Source organism: Talpa occidentalis, unplaced genomic scaffold (assembly GCF_014898055.3).
Source record: "Talpa occidentalis isolate TD23 unplaced genomic scaffold, MPIMG_talOcc4v2.1 talOcc4.2, whole genome shotgun sequence".
NCBI classification, from domain to species: domain Eukaryota; kingdom Metazoa; phylum Chordata; class Mammalia; order Eulipotyphla; family Talpidae; genus Talpa; species Talpa occidentalis.
The window spans coordinates 49,946,137-49,971,877 of NW_023602073.1; the positions used below are offsets into that span (position 1 = coordinate 49,946,137).

The 25,741-nt window shown below is 46.4% G+C and overlaps 1 protein-coding gene and 1 long non-coding RNA gene across 4 annotated transcripts in view; one reads left to right on the forward strand and one right to left on the reverse strand.

The window, feature by feature from the left end:
- LOC119251361 (butyrophilin-like protein 1) overlaps positions 1 to 15,371 on the reverse strand; it is a 167,181-nt gene extending 151,810 nt beyond the window's left edge. Inside the window, exons 1-3 of the mRNA XM_054698670.1 lie at positions 15,055 to 15,371; positions 8,282 to 8,602; positions 5,269 to 5,550 (exon numbers count right to left, since the gene is read on the reverse strand). Coding sequence (XP_054554645.1) covers positions 5,269 to 5,550; positions 8,282 to 8,602; positions 15,055 to 15,268 — 817 coding nt within the window. The 5' untranslated portion in view covers positions 15,269 to 15,371. The remainder of the gene's footprint in view (positions 1 to 5,268; positions 5,551 to 8,281; positions 8,603 to 15,054) is intronic.
- LOC119252268 (uncharacterized) overlaps positions 1 to 25,741 on the forward strand; it is a 123,439-nt gene that overhangs the window by 19,897 nt on the left and 77,801 nt on the right. The window lies entirely within an intron of this gene.

Below are 25,741 nucleotides of genomic sequence, written 5' to 3' on the forward strand. Positions count from 1 at the left end.
CCTTCTGAAAAAAAAGAAGGGAATAGAGGCATCACACTCCCAGTCTTGAAACTATATTACAAAGCCATAATCATAAAAAACTGCCTAGTATGGAACAAGAACAGACACACAGACCAATGAAGCCAAATAGAAAACCCAGAAATAAACCCACAGATTTATGGTCAACTATTCTTTGACAAAGGAGAAAAGACTATGCATTGGAGCCAAAGAAAATTTTTGCAGTAAAAGGTGAAGGGAAAGCTGGGTTGCTACATGCCAAAAGAACTAAAAACTTGACTACTACCTCACACCATGCAAAAAAAAAAAAAACTCAAATGGATTAATGAACAGGACATAAGACCTGAAACCATAAAATATAAGAAGGAAATATAGGTGAAAACACTACACAACATGCACCTCAAAGACATCTTTACAGACACATCACCCAAAGCAATGATAGTGAAGGCCAAGATAAACAGCTGGGACTACATCAAATTAAAGAGCTTCTGCACAGCAAAAGAGACAATAACCAAAACAAAGAGACACCCCACCAACTGGGAGAACATTTTTGCACACAACACTAGTGATAAAGGACTGATCAAAAAATCTACAAAGACCTGATGAGACTCAACAAAACAAAGAAATTATCCAGTCAAAAAATGGGCAGAAGAGCTAAAAAGAAACTTCTCCAAAGGAAATGCAAATGGCCAATAGACATATGAAAAAATGTTCAACATCACTTGTAATCAAGGAAATGAAAATCAAAACTACCATGAGATACCATCTTACACCAGTGAGAATGGCACATATTAAAAAAACTAACAACAACAAATGTTGGTGAGGTTGTGGAGAAAAAGGAACTCTCCTGCACTGCTGGTGGGAGTGCAAACTGGTCCAACCACTATGGAGAGCTGTGTGGAGATTTCTTGACCTACTAATTATAGAGCTTCCATATGATCCAGCAATTCCACTCCTAGGTATTTACCCAAATGACATAGAAACATTAGTTCAAAAGGGCACCTGCACCCCTATGTTTATAGCAGCATTATTTACAATAGCTGAGCTTTGGAAACAACCCAAATGCCCAAAAATAGAGACTGGATCAAGAAGATGTAGTTTATATATACGCAATGGAATATTACTCAACAATCAAAAAAGATAAACTCATGCAATTTGCAGCAACATGGATGGAGCTGGAAAGGATCACACTCAGCAAAATAAGCCAAAAGAAAAAAAAAAACTACCAGATGGTCCCACTCATAGCAGGAATCTAGAAAACCTAAATAAGGGACCAGGAAAAAGAATAACTATAATAAAGAAAAAAATCAAAATTAACAAGCAACTATTAACCAGAGACACACTATTGTGGGGGGGGGGCAGGGCGAAGAGGGATTTGGGTCAAAATAAAGGGGGTGTGCAACTGTATGGGGAATATAAAAAAATAAATCTTAAAAAAAAAAAAAATTTGTTAGATTTGGGCCTCCCTGGTAGTGCAAGCGGTGAGCGCTCCGTGCTGTGAAGCTGTCCACAGCTTCTCCTGTCTCACCCGCTGCTCCCCTCAGCAGTGTGTTTTGTCAATCTGCCTGTTCTGTTCCCGACTCTGTTTCCAGTGAATCCTCTCACCCTCTCGCATATCTGGCCTGCACCCCGGGTCTTGTATAAATAAATAAATCTTTATAAAAAAATTTTTAAAATTTGTTAAATTTTACAAATAATACAAGATCACACATGTATCCATCTGTGAATCTGTCAATATCAAAATGTGGATTCTAGTGTATTCATGGTGTTTCATTCAAACCCATCATTCTTTTTGCATGCCAAAGGAAAGTTTATGTTAAAATGCCTGAGACACAAACTCAGCAGAGGCTGGAATGATGGTAAAGACTCTGTGGTCCTCACTGTGTGGAAATGAGCCCCAGGGGAACCAGGGAGACTCTCAGGAGGGTCCTCACACTCCTGGTCCCCAGGTCCCTCCCCTACAATCCCCATCTCTGTGACTCAGGGTCTGTGTCCGGGACCATAAACAAACCCCTGAGCAGGGAAAGGGTGTGTGACTCAGGCTCAGGAGGCTCAGATCTCCCTTCACCAGCATCTCTGACCTTCCCTGCAGGACCCTATGCAGACCCTACCCTGGTGGCACTAGGCTGGGGGGGGCAGGGAGGTCATGTGAGAGGCAATGCAATTAGATGGTCACCCCAATAATGCTTTTGAAAGGATAAGTTTATCTGAAGTACTTCAAAAGGCACCTGTATTCCATTTCCGAACCTTGCACAGTGTCTGCACAGCACAGATTCAAACTGATGACTGTACCCAAAACTTCTAGAAGGCTCTTCTCCCCCACGCCCGTCTACTTCCTTCCCATCTCCATATCCATCTAGACTTTTCTTTCAAATTTCCCCTATTCTTTGGAATGGATTATAGCCATTTTAGGTTTGTTCTTTTCCAGTCTACATAGTTACCTCCTAAAAAAAAAAAAAAAAAAAACCTACTTAATAGCGACTAAGAGACTGACAGGCAGAATTCTCCTTAAAAAGATGATGGTTCTGAAAAATCATATATTGTTTATCTTGTTACAAGGACACAAGAAAAACACACACAGGGCCTCCCCGGTGGCGCAGCGGTTGAGCTCTGGGTTGCGAAGCTGCCTGCGGCCTCTGCAGCGCTGGTTCAATCCCCGGCTGTTCCCTGGCCACCGGAGGAGGGTCCCACATGGCGCGCAGACCTCTGCTGCCGCCCGCTGCTCCCCTCGGCAGTGTACTTCGGTCCTTCTGCCTGCTCTGCTCCCCGCTCTGGCTCTGGTGAATTCTCTCACCCTCCCGCGCTCTGACTGTACCCAGTGCTTGTACAAACAAACAAACAAATAAATAAATAAATAACATGCCTCTATTAAAAAAGAAAGAAAATACACACACAGAGCACACATACACAAACACACACACACTCAGGATTTTAAGAGTAATTTTTACCTTTAACAGGCCCCTGCCCAAGAATCATAAAAACCCAGAAGCTCTGACCCAGACTCAGAACACGGCCTCTGAAAAACTGATTCCTCAGCAACCACAAGGGATTAGAAGAAAAATCCAGCTTGGACATGATCAGAGCATGCATGAGAAGACAGAGAATCAAGAGGAAACAGGAAACAAAAAACTAGATCCAAAATAGGACTGGGATTTGGGATCCAGAAGGATCCATAACTTAGGACCCTTTAGTAAGACCTGACTCCAAACCAGGAAGGAGGATGTCTGGAATTTTCGAGAGATCGGCAAAGTCCTGAACCACACACTTGTCCCTGCTGCAGCCTCTCTTCACACTGACCCCCACTGTCCTCACCACAGGAAGGACCAGGTGACAAGGGGTCAGAAGGTGTCCTGACCCACATGACCTGCAGGGAGGACAGGGCAGGTGGAAGCAGGTCTGTGCACACAAGGGGGGCCCGGCAGTTCGCAGATGTACATTCCAGAGTGAAGGAAGACCAGGGGCCCCAGGTCCTTCCTGGTGGGGTCCCCTGATAGAGAAGGGGCAGAGGGGAGGCTGGGAGGGGGTCCCAGGACCCTCAGGGCCACTCACCTGCATACAGCTGGGCCTTCCTCCAGGCTGAAAGGGAACACACAGGTGAGACCTCAGCACAACCAGCTGCTCATGTGATCCACGGGCCCTGGGCTCCCCCTGTTCTGCAGGTGAGACTCTCTGGGGTAGAGGGGAGAGGCTGAGAGGTCATGACCTCCTGCCCTGTGCAGACAGCAGGGGGTGGTGGGAAATCCCTGGCTCAGGTCAGGAGCCTGCAGGACAGACTGACCCAGCCCTGCCTGCTGCTGCTGTGGGGCTTTGGGCAAGTCACTGAGCAGCTCTGGGCTTCAAAGCCTTAAAAGCTCCTGCATCACCTGCTACTCAGTGTTGTTACACAGGATCAAAACAGTATATGGGAAGATTTTTTAACTAACATATTATTCCATAATTATTACATTTAGTAATCCTTGGAAATTAATGGGAAGATGAAATGAAAACAAACATTGGACATCACACCAGTTCCATAGTAGAAATGGCTCATCTTTCTCCAATGCAGTATTTCTAGTGATAAAAACTCTCTGGGAGAGGAAAAGCCCCCCCTCTCCCTCCCATGCAAGGTCACCCCATCCCCTCCCAGCACCACTGATCAGCATCTAAAGGAGCAGAGAGAACAGACTCTCCTTGGGGGTGTTTGGGGAGAAAGGGCAGGAGGAGGTCACACCCCCAAACTTCAAGAGTCCATTTACTTATAAAAACTCAGAGCAGCTGCTTTACTTCCAGGTGCTGAAAAAGAACAAGATGCACTGAGGACGGGAAAGCCAGCACCATGGTGGGAAAGTCAGGGCTGGAATGAGACCAGGATGCAGGAGACTCCAGGGGTCACCACCCCACCAGGATCCCAAGAATAGGGGAAAGAGCACCCAGATCTGGGAGAGCCCGTGGAGCAGTGACCTGCCTCACACTAGCTCCCACTTCTACCCCAGGGAAGGGTCCACATGTCTGTGCTGAGACAGCCAAGGGCAGGGACCCCTGAGCACAGGGACAGGGACCCAGGACACCTGGAGCATCACTCACCAGCCAGGTAAGCTGCCTTCCTCTGGTCTGAAAGACAACACAGGACACAGGTGAGCTAAGAACCAGAATGTCTCCTATGAAGGGGACACAGAGTTCAGGAGGGAGAGCAGAGCTTACCTAGAGTTGCCTGGAGCTCATCTGAAAGAGAATTAAAAATATAAGCATAAACTGTCCCTAAGAACAAAATTGTGCCTAGAGAAGACACAAAAATGAATCTCTCTGTGTCCTAGATTCCGCCTTCAGAGCAACATGAGCCTCCTAGCTCCACTGTCCCCTCTGGGAATCAGCACCTGCTATGATCTGCTGAAAAGGATCCTGGGCTTTGGCTCTGGTGTCAGCTTGTCCCTCTCAGCACCCACTGCCACACTCACCTCGCTGGCCCCTGTCCTGCCTTACCTGTTTCCTTCAGGGCCTCCATTTGTATGTAGATCCTCCTCCTTACCGTGATGTAGTGTGGCTCCTTCATCTGCGTGGAATGTTCTCTTTGGGTGTAGCAGGAAGCCCACAGGAGCAGGAGCAGCAGCAAAGGCAGGCTCACCAGGAAAGCCAGCTTCCAGGGAGAGGCCCAGGGGAAGAAGGGCTCTGCAGACAGAGACCCCACAGAGACCCCATCAGGACTCAGGCCAGAACAGCACAGCCCAGCTCACCTGGAGATGGTGGCCCCTCCTCTGATATTGAAGGGAGCATGGAGTGGGGAGCAGCTCTGACCTGGGATGACAATGGCCATGGCTTTCTCCTGGTGCAGGACAGGGTTGAGGATGGAGCAGGTCACGCTCCCTGCAGAGCTGTCTCTCACCACCAGAGCGGCCTCCACACTGAACAGCCCCTCAGTGTCCTGGGCCTGGACCTTGGAGAACTCCAGGAACTGCTCCCCACGGGGATCTCTCCACTGCACCTGGGGCTCCGGGAACCAGCCCGAGGCTGTGCACACCACGCGCAACCCATTCTCCTCTGGTCCCGAGATGTGCACTTGGGGGGCAGAGCCCACACCTGCGGAGGGAAGATGAGAGCCAGGTGGGGAGGACCCTCCTGCATTCTGGGGCACCTGGGGGAGACCACCCTGGGGGAGCAAGATGATGACCTAACATGTTCATCTATACCTTTCTACCAATTATTTTTATAATTATATAAACATGTTCAAATCTTTGTAGAATTCTTTTCTTGTTAGAAGTGTACACCATAAAATCCACAAACAGCTGTATTATCTCATTTTTCACCAACATCTCAGCCTCCACATGCAGCTTCTCCTTCTAGTCCATTCTGTTCTGGGTGATTCAACAAAAGTCTCCCATTTGCCAACCCCAGTCTCCAAGGTCCTCTCACCCAGTCTCCCTTCATTCAGGACACTCCTGACCTCATCTTGAAACACACCTCCATCTTGGATGGATCACTTACCTCTGAGGGTGGTTTGTTGTGACTTGGGCATCTGCTGAACCCCTTTCCTGACTTTTCTCCCTGGACCTGCTCCTTGAGGCAGTGCAGTCCCAGGGTTCAGACCTTAAATCCCATCTTATCTCATACCCTTTCCCAGGTCTTCTTCTCCCTCAGCTCCTGTGTCTCCTCATACATCACTTCCAGATATCACCTCACCAGCACCCCCATCTCCCTCCCAGAGAGCCCCATCCCTGTGAGTTACATCTGCCAGAATTCCTCACATGCCCTTCCCACCTAAAATTCTACATCTGAACTCATGCTGTTGTCTCATCTGAGGTAAATTAGTAATAAAAGACCTTCCTAATTCTTCATCCTTCTTCAATCAGGTTCACACTCTGCCACATTCATTTTACTCACTTCTGACTCTGACTTCATGTGTCTAGTGAGAGATCAGCCCATGTGACTCAGCAGAAGTTTAAAGTGCTGGCCCTATGGGTCTTCCCTCTGCCAGCTCCATGGAAGGACATTTAGTTCAGGGGGAGCAGGGCCTCTCGCCAGCCTTTCCCCCTGAAGTTCCTCCATCAGCCAGGAGCCCATGACCATTCATGCAATAACCCCAGCCAAAGTCCACTTGGTGACATTTTCATCTAACCAAAAAATGTAGGAGTAAGTTCAGTGGAGAGTAGTCAAGTCCATGCCAGGTTAGCTGAAGTCCCCACCAGCCCATGTGAATACAAGTCCATTATGACAGGACACTGAGTGATTTTTTCTATGTTTTTTTGTTACACAGCAGCATTATGGTGACAGGTAACTGATACACATTATTAATGCTCCTGACATTAAATATCAAACAGACTCTACAAAGCCTCAGAAGCCTCTGCAATCCCTTCTTCCACTTTAAATTCTGTGACCCAATTCTCCTCATTCAACTGGGTTATTTCTAAACCTCACTGCCGGCACCTCCTGTGCACCCACCGCCACTGTGTGAACCAGCCCCCTTCTCCACCCCATACCTGTACCCACAAAAATCCAAATATTGTCCCCACCCTTGTCCTCCCCACTACTGCCAGAATCACATGCAAGCGCTGCTGTGCTGAAAATCTTCAACAGCTCCACATGCAAACACCACAACATGCACACCAGGACTCCTCATCTGTGACTGTCTCCTCCCCAGCCTTCTTCTCTCTGCAGTGCTCACACTTTTACGCATGTGCCCTCAAGGCCCTACACCCCAAACTAAATAATCTAACTGCTGTTGTCCACAATCAACAGGCTCGGTGGACTCCTCTCTCCTTTCTGCATCTGGTCTGAGGGGCTTTATAGACCCTGTTAGATAAAATGACATCCCAGCTCAAATATCTACATCATATGGAGGTTTTTATGATTACCTTTGGTAGCTTTAATTAACCACCATTGACTGACCTCTCTGCTATGTACTCACATTTTTTTTTATGACAGTCTTGTCACCTCACAACACCCTGCTCCTCACTCTCTCCCAAAAGCCATGAGGACGCCATGTGAGCAGATCACACACCAAACATACGCTCCCCCCAGGTCATTCACATGGGCTGTGCCTCCACGTAGAAATTCCCTTCCCTGTGATGTACAACATGCCTGTAGCCAACATTGCTGTGTGATGTGTAGGGAAGTTGTTAAAGGACAAACTCCAAAGAAATTTTTTCACAATGAGGAAATTTTCCCCTTTTTGCTTCTTTTTCTTTCTTTTTATAAACCTATAATAGCAGACAGATGTGATATAACCTATTGTAGCCATCAATTCACTATATATATAAATCAGTCATTATGCTGTATGCCTCACATTACATATCATACACAGTAATTATCTGTCTATAAAACTGGGGAGAAAGGAACACCCACACATCAGATATCTACTCTGCTGTATTCCCACTTCCCTGGAGTCTTTGCTCCCATGGCATGAGCCTGAGTTACTATTTATTCTGTATCCTTCCCTCAGCCCCAACCCCACATTACTGACCCATCTCCCCTGCTCCATTTAACTTCCTGTCCTCATCAAAGGACAGGAAGGTCATTTATGACCTCACATCGAATGGTCATTTATGCCCTGGTTATTTATTACCATTGCTCTATATCCCACTGCAAATATAAACTCACAGAGTGAAGAACTTTACTAGATTTGTTTTTGTATCCAAGGGTTTAGAACAGGGCTAGACACGTACTAGGTACCCTGTATATTTACATTTCATAAAAAATGATTTAATAAGTCTTTTCTGACTCATAAATGAAATTAAAAACTAAATTCCATTGCCCTTATTTTCTCCCCAATTCCAACACTCCAGGACTCTGAGATATTTAACATGTCACCAACCTGCCACCTGCAGCTCCAAGCTGGCTTGCCCACGGAAGACTCCGTTGCTGAAGAAGCAGGTGTACAGCCCATTGTCAGCAGCCTGGACCTTGTGGATGCGCACAGCAGCCTCCCCTACACTGAGGAATTCCCTGACCAGCGAGGTCCGCCCTGCATACTGGGCCATCAGCTCCTCATCTCGTTCCTGTCCATCTTGATAGGTGAAAACTGACTCCCAGACATTGGACCGGAACCACCTCAACTCCATGTTCTCTGCACTCATGACTGGGTCCAGGAAGCAGGGCAGTGTGGCATCCTTGCCCAGCTCTGCCACTATGGGTTCTGGGGGGCCAAACACACGGAACCTTTCTGTGAACACAGACATGTGAGTTAGAAAGGCTGAGAGACACAGTTATATCAGGGAACACACACCATCACTGGGGGAGGCCCGGGCAGGCTAAGGGAAGGTGTCAGACAGCTTGCTACAGGGCAAACACCAATATAAAATGGGGTTTCCTGATTGTGGATCCTCACCTGCGCTTTTAAAGGGGACTTATTAATGCCAAACTGCAGACACACACAAAAGATTGATAAAAGTTTTATTTACAAGGGAAGGGATGGGAAAATGAATAACTAAGGGAGAAAAAGAGGGAAATAAGTTCATAAGTGCATCCTACCAGATCCACTGACCTGGAATCCCAATGACCTGCCGAGCTGGATAAAACCTAGCACCCCTTGTGGCCAAGAGGGTGACCCCCAGCCACATGGCCAGTTAAATACCCAAACCAAGAGCCTAATTGCTTAACTCCACCCTCAGGTCCTCACAACCTTCCCTTTGGTGATCATGGGATTTGTAGTTCCCAGTGTCATGGGGGTGGAGTCCACAAAGCCTGTATGGAGTTTGCTCAGGACATCCTTTATCCCTATCAATTCCCCCCTTTACTTTTTACCACCATTTCCATGGTGATGAAGATCAAACATATGGATGCTGGGATACAGTCTCAGATGAAATTTTTTAGGTTTCCAGTGTGAAAGAAAACCAGTCTCTCCAAGTATTGTCCATTGTGGAAACCAAAAGTCCTCCATTCCTGGAAAAACAGTTCAGCAGTCCAAGCCGAAAACAAAAACAAAAAGACTGTCTCCTAAGACTACACGCTGAGATCTGTGCCACCATAGATATGGTGGAATAAAAATAAAAAGGGGGGATTGTAACAGGATGGTCCCCAAGAAAGGGGGAGGTTCCAGGTTTCCTGCCCCACCCAAAAGGAGGGTGGAGCTGAACAGAGAAAGAGAAGCTGCAGAGGAGACTGAGGAAGGAAGGAAGCAGGATGGAGCCAAAAGGAGACCTGGAGGAGGTACATGGAGCTGAGAGAATGTGAAGAAACTGAGCTTGCCTTTTGGTCGTGGACTGGGTGACACAGATGTGGATGAGAGACCTGTGGGGAGGTGACAATGGCAGTTTTTGTCTTGATTTTCATTTTGTTCTTTTCCTTCCAGACTTCTCTGGTTGTTTCTGATCCTTTTCTGTGGGTCCCCACTGAAAGATGCTCTTTAGAACTGTGGCAGGCTTTCGGGCCATGCTCTGGGCCAATCCCATTTGGGTGGATTTTACCCACGAGGGGACAGGTAACTTTGGGTGCTTGATTTAGAAACTATGTTCTTTGTCTTTTCTGTATTGTTTCCTAATGACATTAAAGTTCCTTCCCATTAAAGTCTCATATGTTTTGTGCTGATGTGGTAGATGGAAGAACCTATTTAGAGCAGGCAGGTTTGCGGGGTCTGGGCTGCCCCTCTCCTGCTCTGTAATCAGCTGACATGAAGGATTACAGTGACAATTCTGAACCTGGGAAAGATCTTCCAACCACAAATTGTGGTCCAGAAATAATGCCAAAGATGCTCCCCCATTCACTGATGAACCTGATAGCAGGACCTTCCATGAAGAACTCTAACTCAATGGTTCTCACCTTCAACATCACAAACTCCAGGAGGGTTGGTAACTGTAAAATGCAGGGACCCTACCGCAGGTTTGATACAGCAGATTGGGGTGTACCCAAGAACGTGTATTTCAAAAGAGTTCTTGGGGGACTAAGAAAGTGTCTGAGGAAATCTGTTTTCATTGCACAGAGGATCATCAATGTGAATGAGTGGACAGGGCACCCAGAGAACACCAGGCTTGCAACAAAGCTGGACACTCATACAGCAGTCACCAGGCAGACAGCACCGAAAGGGACACAGAGGAGAGTCATACTTCACTGACTAGAGTTAGGCAGAGAGAGACACCTGGAGGTTGTGGTCAGGGTTGGGGAGGCTGCAGCACACACTGTGGTGAGCTGTGGGCACATGACTCTGAGCAGGGAGAGCTGACAGGGAGGGGCTCACAACTCTGGCTGGGTGCTCCCAGCTAACAAGGTCCCCAGTGAGGAAATAAGGCACAAAACTAGATGCACCCCTCACTCCCTCCTTAGGACTGACCCTACCCTCCTGAGGCTCAGGGACAGTGTGCACAGGGCAGAGTATCAGGGCTGGATTGGGAGAGACAGGTGTCAGGGATGCCACAAATATGAGCTCACACACCCCAGCCAGTGTACCCACCCCAGAGGCTGGATGGACAGCAGGCCCCACAGTCTCTGACTCAGCATCTCAAGCATCAGGTCTCTAGTCCTGCATAAGTTACACATCTAAAAACATAACAGGGTCACCTGATGGAAAGTCAGAAGTAGTTGAACTCTCTAAGTTACCACTACAGAAGCATTTTTTCAAAATAGGAAATGTAAAGCAGAAAAATAAGTCCCAGAAACTTGAGATCTCAAGGGAATATGAAATCATAAGACCAAACCAACTCCCCAATGTGCAACTACAAAGATATGGAAGATGGTATCTTACTATCAAGTAGAGTTCAAATTGCCATAATAAAGAAAGTCAAAGAATGGAGAAAACACAGAAAAGTGAATCAAAAAGAAAAACAAAATTCAAAACAATAAATTAATGACTTGGAAAATAAAATGAGTAAAAAGAAACAGAAATTGAAGGCTTAAATTAAAATCACAGAGATGGGGATGTAAAAAGATTAGCAGAGAATTAGATTTTCTCACTCCTGGAGAAGCTATGGGAGCAGAATAGACCAAATAGAAGATCAAATCAGTGACCTGATGGTAATAATGTACAATGGACCGAAGTAGAAGAAAAAAGAGAAAAATGAAGAAAAACTGGAAGAACTAACCATCTATAAGGAAAGGCCACATAAACATAATGGATACTCCACTATATGAAGAGAGACAGGAACAGATATTCATTCAAAGAAAAAGAGTAACATTACATATACACATAATGAAATAGTACTCACATTTTTTAAAAGATTAATTTTTACTTAGGTATGCATAGAAAAGCTGGGGTGTAAGCCAGAAGTGTGGGGGTTGAGGGATTCACCACAGACAGAGTGAGGAGAAGAATAGGCAGACTGCAGAAATATACTGCTGAGGGAAGCAGCTAGCAGACAGGAGAGGTCTGCTACAGGATGTGGATCAGCTCCCTGGCCAGGGATCAAAATCCTGCTGCAGGGGCTGATAACTTCATAATGATGAGACTTAACCCTTGCACCACCAGGGAGGCCCACAGATTTTTTTTTTTTTTAAAAAACCTAGTCTCTTTATTTTTAAGATTTATTTATTTTTTTTTTATTTATACAAGCACTGAGTACAGTCAGAAGTGCCGGAGGGTGAGAATTCACCAGACCCAGAGCGGAGAGCAGAGCAGGCAGACTGATGAAATACACTCTTAAGGGGAGCAGTGGGCTGCAGGAGAGGTCTGCGCTCCATGTGGGACCCTCGCCCAGTGGCCAGGGATCGAACCAGCGCTGTAGAGGCTGTGGGCATCTTCACAACCCAGCGCTCAACCACTGCACCATCAGGGAGGCCCCCAGATTTTTTTATATAAGTAATACCATGCCATTTAAGCAACATGGATGGAACTTGAGGACATTTATGCTAAGTCAAATGAACAAAGGAAATTCCTGAAGAAGGAGCTCCCAGTGCCCCTGGGCCCCACCCACCCGAGGGAGACACAGGAACAGGAAGGGACAAACTCACCTTGGGACCCCCCAGGGGGCAGCTGGAGGAGGAGCAGCAGGGAGGGGAGGAGGCAGAGCACAGAGCTGGGGCAGGAGCAGGGCACCATCTCCTCAGGGCTGGGGAGAGAAAAGGCAGGAGGCAGCCAAGCCCACACAGAGGAGCAGGGCAGCCAGGAGTTCTGGGCTCAGCGGGGAGCAGGGCCCAGGGACCCCTCCCCCCCACCACCAGCAGGAGCAGGGCCCTTCAATTGACTCCTTAGGCCCTGAGACCAACGAGGAGGAAAGACCTGGCTCCTCTCAGGGCTTCTGAACCTCTGTGCTGCTAGAGACCATGAGGTTTATTAGAGAAAAACATCCTCCCTTCCCTCATACAGTGTGGAATCCACACCCCAGACCCACTTGCTGAGAGCACCAGGCCCCTCCATTCCCAGCACCTGGACCCAGAATTCAAACTGCCCTCCCCTCCCCATCATCACACCCAGTGACTCCCCAGGACAGAGACCCAGACCCAGGCCCCCAATGAAGAAGCAGCCTCCAAGAGAAGCCTCAGGACACATGACATTGTCCCCAAGGGGTCAGGGTCCCCCCCACAAGACCCTGTCCTACTCTATCTGCTTGTTCATTTCACCTGAAGGTCAGTCCCTCCCCACCTCTGACCTACCAGGGCCAAGGACAAGGTCCTGTCCCAAGCATAGCAGGAGCCAGGTCAGATCCCCACTGAGAGCTTTTCCTCTTCCTCTCTAACTGTGGGAATTTCTGCTTCAGGGTGAGGGACCCGGTAGACAGAGCAGCAGAGAAGAGGAAATAAGTCCTGATCAGAGACAACACCCTCTAACCACACACTGCTGGGGCTTGGGGGAGGAAGGCGATGGTCCTGGGAGGGCAGTTTCTGGGGCTGACTCTGAGGTCATCTCTAGACTCAGCCACTCTCTGTGTGACCATCTTCATCAAGTCTCTTAACCTTCCTGCTGCACTTTCCCCACAGAAAAATGGGAATAGTATCAGCATCTCCCAACTAAGTTTGGAATGAGAATTACATGAATTATATTTGAAGAGTCACTACCTAAAATTCTAGAACAGGGTCCTGCCCCAGGAGTGTTACAGACACATTATTAAAATAAGTAAAGTACAATCTTCAGTGAGGTTGTGCTGGGTCCTCTCAGAGCTGGGCTATTTCCTGTGCCACCTCCCACCCCACCCAAGCCCCACCACCTTCTCAACCCCTCCTTACAGTCAGCTGTTTCCCACTATTTTTTCTTAAAAGAAACATGTCTAGGGAGTGCCTTGGAACTTGAGAAGTTTTCAGTGCTTTTCCAAATCTTCTTACAGAGTTAGAACCTACTGTTAGCTGCTCAGGAGTCCTGCTGGGTGCCAAGGGGGCCTGATGGCTCAGAGAAGATGGTTCCCAAGAGAGGAGACAGGCAGAACTGGGCACTCATTGAAGGGTGTCTCACCAGGGGTGGGATCCCGAGGATCCTCCTAATTTTCTCTTAAAAATGCAATCACCCTTCGCTGGCTCCTACACTATCTGAAAGTGAAAGCTTGAAATGCAATCCCAGCAGCCTCCACCCTGCCCTCATGACAGTGCACCCAAGGGAGCACTTCCTTTCTGTTTCAGGAAGGAAACAGCATATTAGATGGATTAGCAGAGGGGAGGGCCAGGGACCCTGACACCCCTGCAGGCACAGGGGAGGCACCCACCCAGCACCTACTGTTGAGTATCCACTGTGCTCTAGGCCACTTTGCTCCCAGAAACAGAACTAGGGGTGAGTGTGGGGCCCAGTCAGGATTGACACTGAGCCCTGTGCAGGGCTCTGCCTGTGCCTGATGTTGACCACCCCAGTGACTCCATGGCAGCTGTCACCCCACATGGCAGAGACTGGGAGGAGTCTGAGGGGGTCTGTTTTCTTCTCCTCACAGCAGCTGACCCAGAAACCCCCACACCCTGGACACCAGGAATCAGCACTGGGCACCAGGAGCTGCCAGGACCTGGTCCTGCCCACACTGCGTGGACGGGGCCTGCGGCTTGTTCAGATGTTAATGTCACCTGAGACCTGGTCACAGTGACCAGACCTGCTGGAAGCCAGCTCCAGCAAACTGTCCTGTCAGGGTTCCTGTAAGGATGAGAAGGCGTGGATGAATCTGAGGGGTTGAGGGGGAAGGGAATGAGGAGACTCTAACACTTGTTCATGGTGCAAGTATCTCCTGCTGAGAGTCTCAGCAGTTCTTTATTTATACATCTGGAGTGAGCAAGCCATGGGAGTACATAAACAAGTGCTTTCAAGTAAAAAAAAGGACTACAAATCTATGCATTTTTTTCAAAACTGGCCAAACAGTCCTGGGGACCTTTTGTTATAGGACAGGGAGAGGGGCAGCCCAAACCCCGCAAACCTGCCTATTCTAAATGGGTTCTGCCATCCGCCGCATCAACACAAAACATATGAGACTTTAATGGGAAGGAACTTTAATAAAACTAGGAAACAATAGAGGTAAGGCAAAGAGTCTAGTTTCTAAATAAAGCACCTAAAGTTACCCGTCCCCTTGTGGGTAAAAGTCCATCCAAATGGGATTGGCCCAGAGCAAGGCCCCAAAGCCTGCCACAAGTCTAAAGCATCTTCCAGTGGGGACCCACAGAAAAGGGCCAGAAACAACCAGACAAGCCCGGAAGAAAAGAGCAAAATCAACATCAAGATAAAAGCTGCCATTGTCACCTCCCCACGGGTCTCACCCACATCTGTGTCACCCAGGCCACGACCAAAAGACAAGCGCAGTTTCTTCACGTGTCTCCTGGCTCCATCCTCCTTCCTCAGTCTCTTCTGCAGCTTCTCCTCTTCCTGCTCAGCTCCACCCTCCCTTGGGTGGGGCAGGGAACCTGGAACCTCCCCCTTTCCTGGGGACCACCCTGTTACACTTTGACCCCTTGCTGAGGTGATAATAGCCATTTCACTTAGTTCTAAAGGTAAATACAATTACCACAAAAAATGTTTACTAGCAATTATTTATTTTTCACTGCCCAGTAGTCATTTTGTTACTGTTAAAAAACAGTAAAACAACAAAACTTTTATGATTAAAACTTAATTCCATTATAACATCTAAATTACGAATTAATCAAAATTTATAAAATTCCTAAATCTTAAACATTAAAAGTCATAATCACCTTATATATTGGTAATCAAGTCCAATTACTGCTAAAAAAAAAAAAAAAAACTTCCTATTCCTATAACTAATCTATTCTAATTTAATAAGAGTAGTAAAAAAATAAAAAAATAATAATAATCCCAGTGTGGCATAAGTTGCACTAACCCTTATCTAACCCCAAGCTTCAAAAGAAAAAAAAAAAAAGAAAAGGGAAACTCCTTTTACTTTCTCAAGGCTGCATTTTCACCTGTTACTTCCCTGATTATGTTGACAATTAACTGTTGTTTCTAACTTTAACTGCTATTTCTAACTTTAAAACTCTTCTCCAGATGGTCTCTGTCTTAAAGACCACAATTGTACACCAAGGACTTGGTGGGGAATGTTTACAGCCTTTAGTTCCCAGAAGATTTTAAGTGTGGCATATCACTTGTTACAATGAAACCAAATTCTGAATCACTGCCTTCAGGCAGAAAAAACACTAATTGTTTCAAAATGTACTATTTATATCATGCAGTGCCATTGTCGCCAAATTATTTATTATTTGGTCATGCAACATTAGCAGTTTTACTTCTAAATGTATATTTTAACAATTGCCACATTCAGAAGAATCAGCCATAAAAAAATGAGGAGAATCTAGCAGGAGTCAGCTAACAAGATTCCTGACTTCAGGAATCTGCCCCATGCCGGGACCCTTGTCAGACGACATGAGTAGCACAGACCCCTGCACAGACTCTGTCCCTCCGGGACAAGGGGTCACCAGAAAGACCTGATTCTATGTCTCCAAGGAAACCAGGGAACCTGGGCCTCCCCTTCCCCCTCACTTCCTATGGTTTCCCCTCCTCAGTGAGGGCACCTGTGTCCCCCAGTTATCTCTGCCAGAGACTCCAGGGTCATCTTCACAGTCCACTCCCCACCCAGTCTACTGCCAATACACCCAAATGTTCAATCCATGTCCATGACCAGCACCTATTCCACATCACCCCCATTTCTCACCTGGCCCAAAGCCCCACCCCATCTCCAGTATCACCTCCCGCAGTCCATTTCCTTCCAAAGTCATGACCCTCTCCAGTCAGCTCATGTCAACTCCCTGTCTCATTCCTCAGGGGATCCGTCTGCTTAAAGAAGGGGCTCCCAGGCCTCCCCCTCCCTCTCTGACCCCCTCCCATTGCTCTCCCAGGGGCCCCTTCTGGCTCAGGTGACTCCTCCAATTCAGGGAGCTCTCCCAGCCTCAGGCCTCCTCACAGACCCTGAGGCTCCTGTTGCCTCTGACCCCAAACCCTCACCTTTCAGGCCACATCTGAAGTGACCTGCTCAGAGGGTCCTCCACCAACCTCCCAACCTGTCCTTGTGCCCCCCAACATGCTTGTTAGTGTTGGGGGCCTGTTCTCCCCACAGCCTTGATGTGTGTCATCTGGGAACAATGTGAAATCCTGGGAGGAGGCCCTGTGAGTACTGCTCCCTGTTCCTTGTCCAGCAGGGAGGGGCCTCACAAGCTTCAGCTGAGCTCGTCTGCAGAGGAGATATTGCTGCTGCCCATCAGCCCCTCAGCCTCGTTCACTGAGAAAACCCCTTGGTCGACTGAGAACACGAGACACCACCTGTGACCTGAGCACCAGCCGCTCATAGACGCAGTGTCCACCACGCTCCCCTGTCTGCTATTCTATTCCCCCAAACATAAATGGGTCACTAATCACATCTCACTGAGTTGGAATCATTCAGGGCAACAATCTGTGTCTGTCCCCCAGATTCTCCCAGGGCTCAGCCCCCAGATCACTTCCTGGTGACTGAGGCCCTCACTGCACTCCTGCTGGGTTGTGGACTTCACAGCACTTTCTGCACACCAGGCACCCGACTCCTTACATCGTCACCGCCTCGCACCAGCAGGACTGTCCCTGCCAGGGCTCACTCTCCCTCGCCAAAGGGACCGGCTGTGTCTGTCTTCCTGGGCCAGACTGAACCTGATGCACAGAATGGTTGGTTTCTGCCTGAAGTCTGATCTGACATATTAAAACTCAAAATTTCTGTATATTCTTGAACACATCACACTTTGTCATCTTTAATATTTCATTTATGATCATATTGACTTAGAGTCCATCTTGGAATCTCCAACTTAATTTGAAAAGAATAAAGAGACAAGGAATAATTCTCTCTTGCATATTTACCCCTCAAACATCACCAATCCCTGTCCAATAGGGACAATTCTCAAGGCCTAAAGGCATTAAGAGTATTTGATGAAGAAACAGAGGGGGAAAAACCACTGTATTGAGCACCTAAGTGCCAGGAGCTGGGCTGCACAGGTGGTGTCTGTGGCCCCTGATTCTCACACCTGCAGACAGAGATGAAGTTTCCTGAGTCCTGCCTTCTGTGTAGGGACATGATCCAGGACTTCCTGGGGGAAGGGGCTGCAACCACAGGATGTGCCCCACCCCCACCCCAGCTCTCAGTAGCCCAGTCCCCAGCTCCACACCCCTCAGGACCTCCAACTGCCCCTGGAGTTGGACACACCCAGAAACCTCATCTCCCCCTGAATGCTGCCCTTGAGTTCATGTGGGGAGGGGAGGGGAGGAGGGACAAAGCACAGGGCAGGTGTCCCGAACAACAATGGGGGACACAGGACACCCTGCAGGAAGGACAAACACCCCCCTCACTGCCTCTCCAGCTTCTCAGGGCCTGTTCCTGCTGCTTTGTCAAAGTCACTGGGGGTAACTCACTGAACTGTCTTGCTCAAATATAAATTGTCCCATGGTGATGGGTTAATAGTTGACTCTATTAAGAGACATATGATACCGCTAATCTTTTAATTTCTTCAAGTGCTTTGAAGTACACTCTGGTAAACACTTTGTATGATGAACAAGACAGCAGCCATTTTAGGGCAGACGCAGCAGCTATTTTAGGGAGGGTATAGCTCTGTATCATTTCTGTACAGAAACCACAGAGACCACAGAAAACGGGCAAAACTGAACTTAATGAAACTCAGACCACTGATAACAGATCAACCAATCAATCAGAATAGACTCGGTGCTAAGAATGGAAAGTCCCACTTCCCAAAAATATGGTATAAAGAAAGCCTTGTGCCCTGCAAGGGGGCCCTGCTCTCAACCTGGTGGGACTGCTGAGTCAGTGCACCAGGCAGAGTTGGGCCCTAGCTTAAGCTAGCAATAAAGCCTTTTTGCTTTTGCATCTCTGGCTCCGTGTGGTCTTTGGGAACCCCGGACACAGTTGAGGCGCCAACTCCTAACAACTTAAATTAGCCAAAAGACAATGGCAAACATTTAAAGAATTATGATTTTAAAATCAACTTTCTGTTGGAGGAACTAAAGCCCTTTCTTTAACATTAAAGCTCAATTTCTCTGGACATTGTTAGAATTAAAGGTTCAGGGCTTCCCTGGTGGCGCAGCGGTTGAGCGCTGGGTTGCGAAGCTGCCTGTGGCCTCTGCGGCGCTGGTTCAATCCCTGGCTGCTCCCCGGCCACCGGAGGAGGGTCCCAAATGGCGCACAGACCTCTCCTGCCGCCCGCTGCTCCCCTCAGCAGTGTACTTCGGTCCTTCTGCCTGCTCTGCTCCCCGCTCTGGCTCTGGTGAATTCTCTCACCCTCCCGCGCTTCTGACTGTAGCCAGTGCTTGTATAAATAAATTAAAAATTAAAAAAAAAAAAAAGAATTAAAGGTTCACAGGGTTATTTTCTCTTGCAGCAAAATGTTTAAAGTCATTTTTCAGACTTCTCCTGAAAGGGAACTGCTAAGAAAAAGAAATCTTTCCCTGTAAATAGTCATAGACTTGGAAATGTAAAGTAAATAATGTTTGCTTCCTTAATCAGCATATCTAAACAAGGTCTGGTAGCCTGCTAGGCTGATTGATCTCCCAGGCCATCCTGGAAGATCTGTATCCTTCCCCTTTTCCTGTGTCAAGAATTTGTATGCCCAAAATAGATGACTGGATCAAGAAGATGTGGTACATATATACCATGGAATATTACTCAGCATTCAAAAAAGATAAACACATGCAATTTGCTGCAACATGGATGGCGCTGGAAGGGATCATGCTCAGCGAAATAAGCCAAAAAGAAAAAGAAAAATACCGGATGGTCTCACTCATAGCAGGAATCTAGAAAACTTAAATAAGGGACCAGGAAAATGAATAACTATAAGAAAGTGAAAATCAAAATCAACAAAAAACTATGAACCAGAGACACTTTTACGGGAGCGGGGGCGGGAGGGGAGGTATTGGGGTCAGAATGGGGGGCTGCAATTGTATGGGGAATATAACAATAAAATTTATAAAAAAAAAAATACACAATTCAGCAATCAAAAAAGGTAAACTAACACCTGTACACCTATGTTTATTGCAGCACTATTTACAATAGGTAAAAACTGAAAACAACACAAATGCCCAAAAATAGATGACTGGATCAAGAAGATGTGGTACATATACACTATGGAATATTACTCAGCAATCAAAAAAGATAAACTCACTTCACGCCATTCCCAGAAACTGGATGGAGCTAGAAGGAATTATGCTCTGTGAAATAAGTTAGAAGGAAAAAGAAAAATATTGGACGGTTTCACTTATAGTAGGAATATAGGGAAACCAAATAAGACATCAGTCTAAAAAAATAATCAGTACAAAATACAACAAAGCAAAAAAAGACAATTATAAATCAGAGACATTCTGCAGGGGAGGAGGAGGGTGAGGGATCAGAGGGAGGGAGGGGGGAGCACAGGGGACTGAGGTGAAGGTGCATTGGTGAAGGAAACTCTATGGGGACAACATCTGAGGGGGCGGGTGGAAGCACATATCATTTAAAAAAAGAACACTGATGTAAAAAAATTAAAAAATAATAAAAATTTGAAAAAAAAAAAAAAAGAATTTGTATGCTAACCAACCAACTTTATCAATGTAAAGTGGTTGTGTGTAAAGGAAACTCTTTGTCTCTAGACCAGTGCTCAGACCTTATGGGGCTACCCAGGTCTGGGACCTCATGCATGAGTAATAAAGCTTTCCTGACCTCACCATTCCTAAAGTACCACTTGTTCTTCCCCTGCCTGGGTAAAAGGCTAGAATTTATTTCTGCAACGTTTTTTTTGGACACTAACCGGGAAACAACAAGCACACCGGGTCTGGAGGACGTGGAGTGAGGAAATGGAAAGAGAGCCAAGGAAGGGGAAGCACACTCCACTGAAGACTTTCAGCGGTCTCTGACTTGGTTGCTCCTGCCCAGCCCTCACAACGCCTTCCGGACCGGAATTCCAAAGGGCTGAGTGAGGCCAGGACTTGGTGCCGATGTCGGATCAGGTAAGATCCCAGGATCCTGGTTCCTGTTGTGCCCAACGTCGACCAGTGCAGCCCCCAAGGAAACAGACAGCCGATGCAAGAATACAAAGGAGTTTATTACGGGCTAGAGTCCAGGCTTACGACATGCACTGATGCAACAGCAGAGGTTGAGAGTCCCGAACAGAGGAAGAGTCCCGAACAGAGAAAGGAGTCTTATATAGGGTCACAAGCAGGCGCGAATTTTGAAAGAAGCTGGCAATTACTCATTGGCTACTACAAAGGCATTTTGGCGTGCTCGGTTACAGTTTCAAACTGATTGGACGGTTAGAGATGCTGTCCCATTTATGGATAGGACTGCCCTCACTGGCGGCTGGGGTGGTCTGCTTTTTCGTCACCAAGTGGAAGGAGGTTTGTGACTGTTGAAACTATCTCCGGAATGGGGCTGTACAAAGACTAACATATCAAAATGGAAAATATACAAAATGGCAAAACCTTGGCTAAGCTTGGTTCCATATTCCCCCATATTTTTTTTTTTTTTTGGAAGACAGCTAGACAGCTAAGAAAAGAGCACAAAGCTGCTTAACCTTATGGTGAAAGGACACAGGTTAGGAACGAAGGACCATGAGTTGAATGGTTTGTAATTATGTCCCTTTCAAGGAGATTTTTCTTGGTCCAAGGACAGATACCGCTGCCTTGAAACACCATCAGTGCATTTAGGTATCCAGTCTATTCAGGCACAACTCAAATACAAGTGTACTTAATTTTCAGGAAATAACCAGGCAGTTATTTTTATCCTATAGTCTAATTAGAGATTCTACACAGGTGAGCAATGGAGGATTGCAACAGAAGACCTCCCAGGTCTTAATGGAACTTTCTCAGTCTTACTCATCTGCAATTTCATAATTTAGGTATTTTTTTACTACAGAAGTAAAAAGCTGTTCTGCAAAACAACCACTAACATTAACTAAGATTATTAAGCCTTAAAGTATTATTTCTCCTGTACAAACAGTAAGCCATTCCAAACCTTCACATAACCAGAGTTCTGTAGTATTGGGCCAAGTACAAATTTGTTCTATCTAGTTCAGCCACAAAATGTGCCATTTATTGTTCATTCACAGGTTTATCGATGCAGCAAAGTTGAAAAATTGCCATCTTTATACAAAACATTTACTTTTTCTGGGTCATCTCAGACCACGAACTCTGAAAATCAGATGCTAAAGCATCTATCTAGTCAGCAAGAGGTATTATCCTCAGTTATAAATGAGAATTACTCTACTCAAACAAGGGATCTCTCTTCAGTTAGCCAGTCAGAGTTATCCATCTGGTCACTAAACATCAGCTATTGAATAAAACAGGCTGCCGCCCACCAGTCTTAATGCTAACCCTTTCTCATTTCCTCCTTGCATAAAAGAGTCTGCATAAAACACTCTCCATTATCACTTGAAGGAAACCAAGGCCAACGTTAACATATTCCTTTAGTTGTTTTTATCTCTGAAGCCTTCCTAAACTCTTCAGAGGTCCCCTCCTGCACTGTCCCTAAAACTGCCTAATTACCCTAACTTGCCCTGTGTCTCATTCCTCCCCTTCTGTGAATGTGGAGCCCCTAACTGCAGTCAGGGAAAGGGGCGTCGTTCTGATCAGTAACTGCTTCCTGTTGAAAGTGGGCGATGAGGGGAAACAGTCAGGGCTCCACCGCAGGGCAACGATCTAAAGGACCTCGAAAGGACAGTGGAGGCTTCATAGTTTGATGGCCTCCCGGTGAGAAATGACCTCGATGAAGGCATTGAGGATGTAAGGCCCAAGCAAGAGAAAAACAAAAACAAAAGTTTTTAATTCAAGTGTGATGAGGTTCAAGAGTAAGGAGGTCACAAATTATTTTAACTTTAGCCATTAACAGGTCTAGGGCTCTAGGGTTTTATACATACTTAATTTTACTGTAGTTACCAAAATGTGGCCCTCTAAATGTTAGTACATAAAATGTTAAGTTTAAACATAATAAGGTAATCCTCCAAGATGAAGACTCAGGACATCAAAACTTTGATTATTATTGCCCCTATTTTTACAGAAAAATGGAAATTTTACATTATAATTTTTTAAACATGAACAGACAAGTTGCAAAATCAAAGACTCACCAGTACAAACCAAAATCTGCAATGGACAGTTCCTGTGAACCGATGCTCAACATCAATGCATGACGAGACCTGGCCGACCATGATCATGCAAATAAAATTTCTTTACAATTATATTTTTATGTTTTATAAAGTGATCTTAAATATATATTTTTATAAACATTTCTGGTGCAATTTGTTAATGACAAAAAAATACAAAGCTATTCTTTATTTTATTTATTTATAGATTGAAAACATGCCTTTGTACTGCTTACATAGATGAGTTTTATATAACCACTGAGACTAGAGATTTCAAGAAAGGTAGCAGTGTTGTAACTTGTCCTGGCTCAGGCTGGCCATCTGTACTAGTAAGGGGACAATTGACCAGTAAGAAGGTCAATCCAAAGAATTGGAATAAGGCAGAGCAAGTGGCCCCTTATTTACCAAAAAGAGGATCTTTTTGTCTGCCACTTCTAGGGTCACCTGAGGCTTATCCTTATAAACAGTAAACAGGGGAGCCTGTGTCACCTCTGGGCTTCTTCAGAGACAGTCTTCTCCTGCACCGGGTCCTTCATCAGAGGCAGCTGACTGTCAAGCCTGTCCTCCCATCCTAGCCTGTGGTTTGGGCTGGCCCTCTCCCTCTCTGGAGAGTGGGACAGTCCCTCTTTTCAGTGCCCTGTGCAATGGCACAGAAGGCATAGACCTGGGAGCAGCTTCTTGCAGCTGAGGTGTCCCAGTTGCTGGCAGTGGAAGCAAGCTGGCAGCCCATTGAGAGGTTGAGGTCCTGAATGCCCTAGGGCACATGGGGCCTTGGCTGAATCTGAGGTGGCAGAGTACTGTGATGACAACTGCCATTTATTGGGCCTTTTTCTTGCCTTTTCTCTTTCTTTTTGTCTAGCCAGTCCCCTTCATCTTACTGTAGGCCTTGAAGGCCATGTCTAAATGTTAAAAGGATTTTAGGCCCTTGATTTAGTCTACGGAGCCTGCACCTGATGTCAGAACAAGGCTGGCTAAAAGATAACACCAAAACAGTAAATAATATTATTCCAATTTTGAACAATGGCGTTAGAGGCAGCAGGGCCTGTTCTCCTGCAGGGAGGGTGCCCTGGGTCACATACCGTTGGCCCTTAAGCCTTAGTGAGCTCGGAGGGGTTTCCTGGCTTCCAAGTTCACGGGGAGAGGCAGAAAGACAGAGAGAACGAGAGGGAGAGTGGAAGGTTCAGGACGGGGGCAGGGTCTCCACACGGGATTGAACCCCGTTCCCGGCCAATGCACCAGATGAAAGGTTTGGAGCGGTAAAGAAAAGGAGAGCCAGGCTATATTTCTCAAAGGAAGGGAAAATTTATTGCATCCCGGGTGGACCTCATGGACCCAAAGTGGGGGTCCGTGAAGCCGCGCCCCTTGTGAGGAGAGATGTCCCTTTTATAGGGTGAGAAGTCAGGCAGGAAAACTGGGTTGGCAGGGAGAAACAGGTTTAGGCAGAACAAAGTTGTTTTGAATGGAGCCAAGGTGTTTTCTCCTGTTTATGGCTTCAGTTTAGGCTGGATGGTATCAGTGGTCCTGGTGTCAGGGTCATCTTGGCTTTTTCTATGTGGGCTTCCTCATTCCTGGCCCCTGCATCGACCTTTCAGGCAATATTTGTACTTCTCAGGACAATGTCTGTCTTTGCATAATCTTAATAGGGAATTTTATTTTTTCTCCTTAAACTAGAAAATTAAAAAAAAAAAAAACATATTTTGTTACAAGGCTTTGATTGAATAATTTTTCTGGGAGTAAAAATTGACGTTGAGCTGAGAAGAGCGAGCCAATGTCACTTGCTTACCGGGTTCAACAGACCTCCATGAAAGGTGAGGAAAATGCCTCTATTGGCAGGACTAGAAAAATGTTGGAAGAAGCCCTGGGAACCTCGAGAAGAGAAAATCTCAGGTGAAGTCTGGTAAGGCTGTGACTTTGATGAAGCCTGCATGGACTGGATATTTAAAAAGCTCACTCCAGATCCTGTGGAATTTTCAAGAAAGCCAACAATATTCAGCATGGTTATTCTGCCCTATGGGTTTATGCAAATATAGGTAAAATTGTTTAAAAATTAAATTTGGTTTTCTATTTTACAAAATTGGGATGAGGGTAGAGAAAAAAAATTGTCACAGTAACTATATTAGTCTCTGGTCCTCTTCAGTGAGGGCTATATCCTAAATGTCATCTTGAGGAAAGGAAAAAGTAATTCCTATTACATTTAGTACTACGATATGTTGTATACCTTATTACTGCCTCACAGCCACCAAAGCCTTAATGATGGGGTTTTTGGAGTCAGTGGGTTTGGATGCGGGGTCCTTGGGTCCACTCTAGGAAAGTTTTCACCAGAGCTCCTGTTTTGGTGGTACGCGGTGAGAGGCTCCACGAGAGAGACAGTGATTATATTTAAAGAGCAGGCTTATTAAGGAAGAGATGGAAGTATAAAGTACACTTGCATAGACACAAGTGGGCAGGAAGAGGTGCCCTGAAAGGGACAGCTGAGAGAGGCCTGCATGGTTGCAGGTGGGTGGCCTTGAAGGGAGCTGCCTCCTCTGAAGGAGGTCAGTAAAGAGAAGTCCTGGCCTAGTACAGGTCACAGGCAGGCAGGGGGCTGCTGTCATGCGGAGGGGGAGGGTTGGTGAAAAGAGGCACCTGCATAGTCATAGGTGGACAGTGGGAGTGCTGCCCTGAACCAGTACAGAGACTGCACTGATACAAGTCTTCTTGGGTTTGGGAGGGGCTCACTCCTTGTGAGCCTTAGAGTTGATTGCTGATTTTGGATAACTATGTAGGATTTGAAAGGGACAGGAGATTCTACAATGGGCTCAATCTCCATATCTTTACCACTGGATGCTCCTCCTGATACCTGCTTGGATGTATGCTTTGT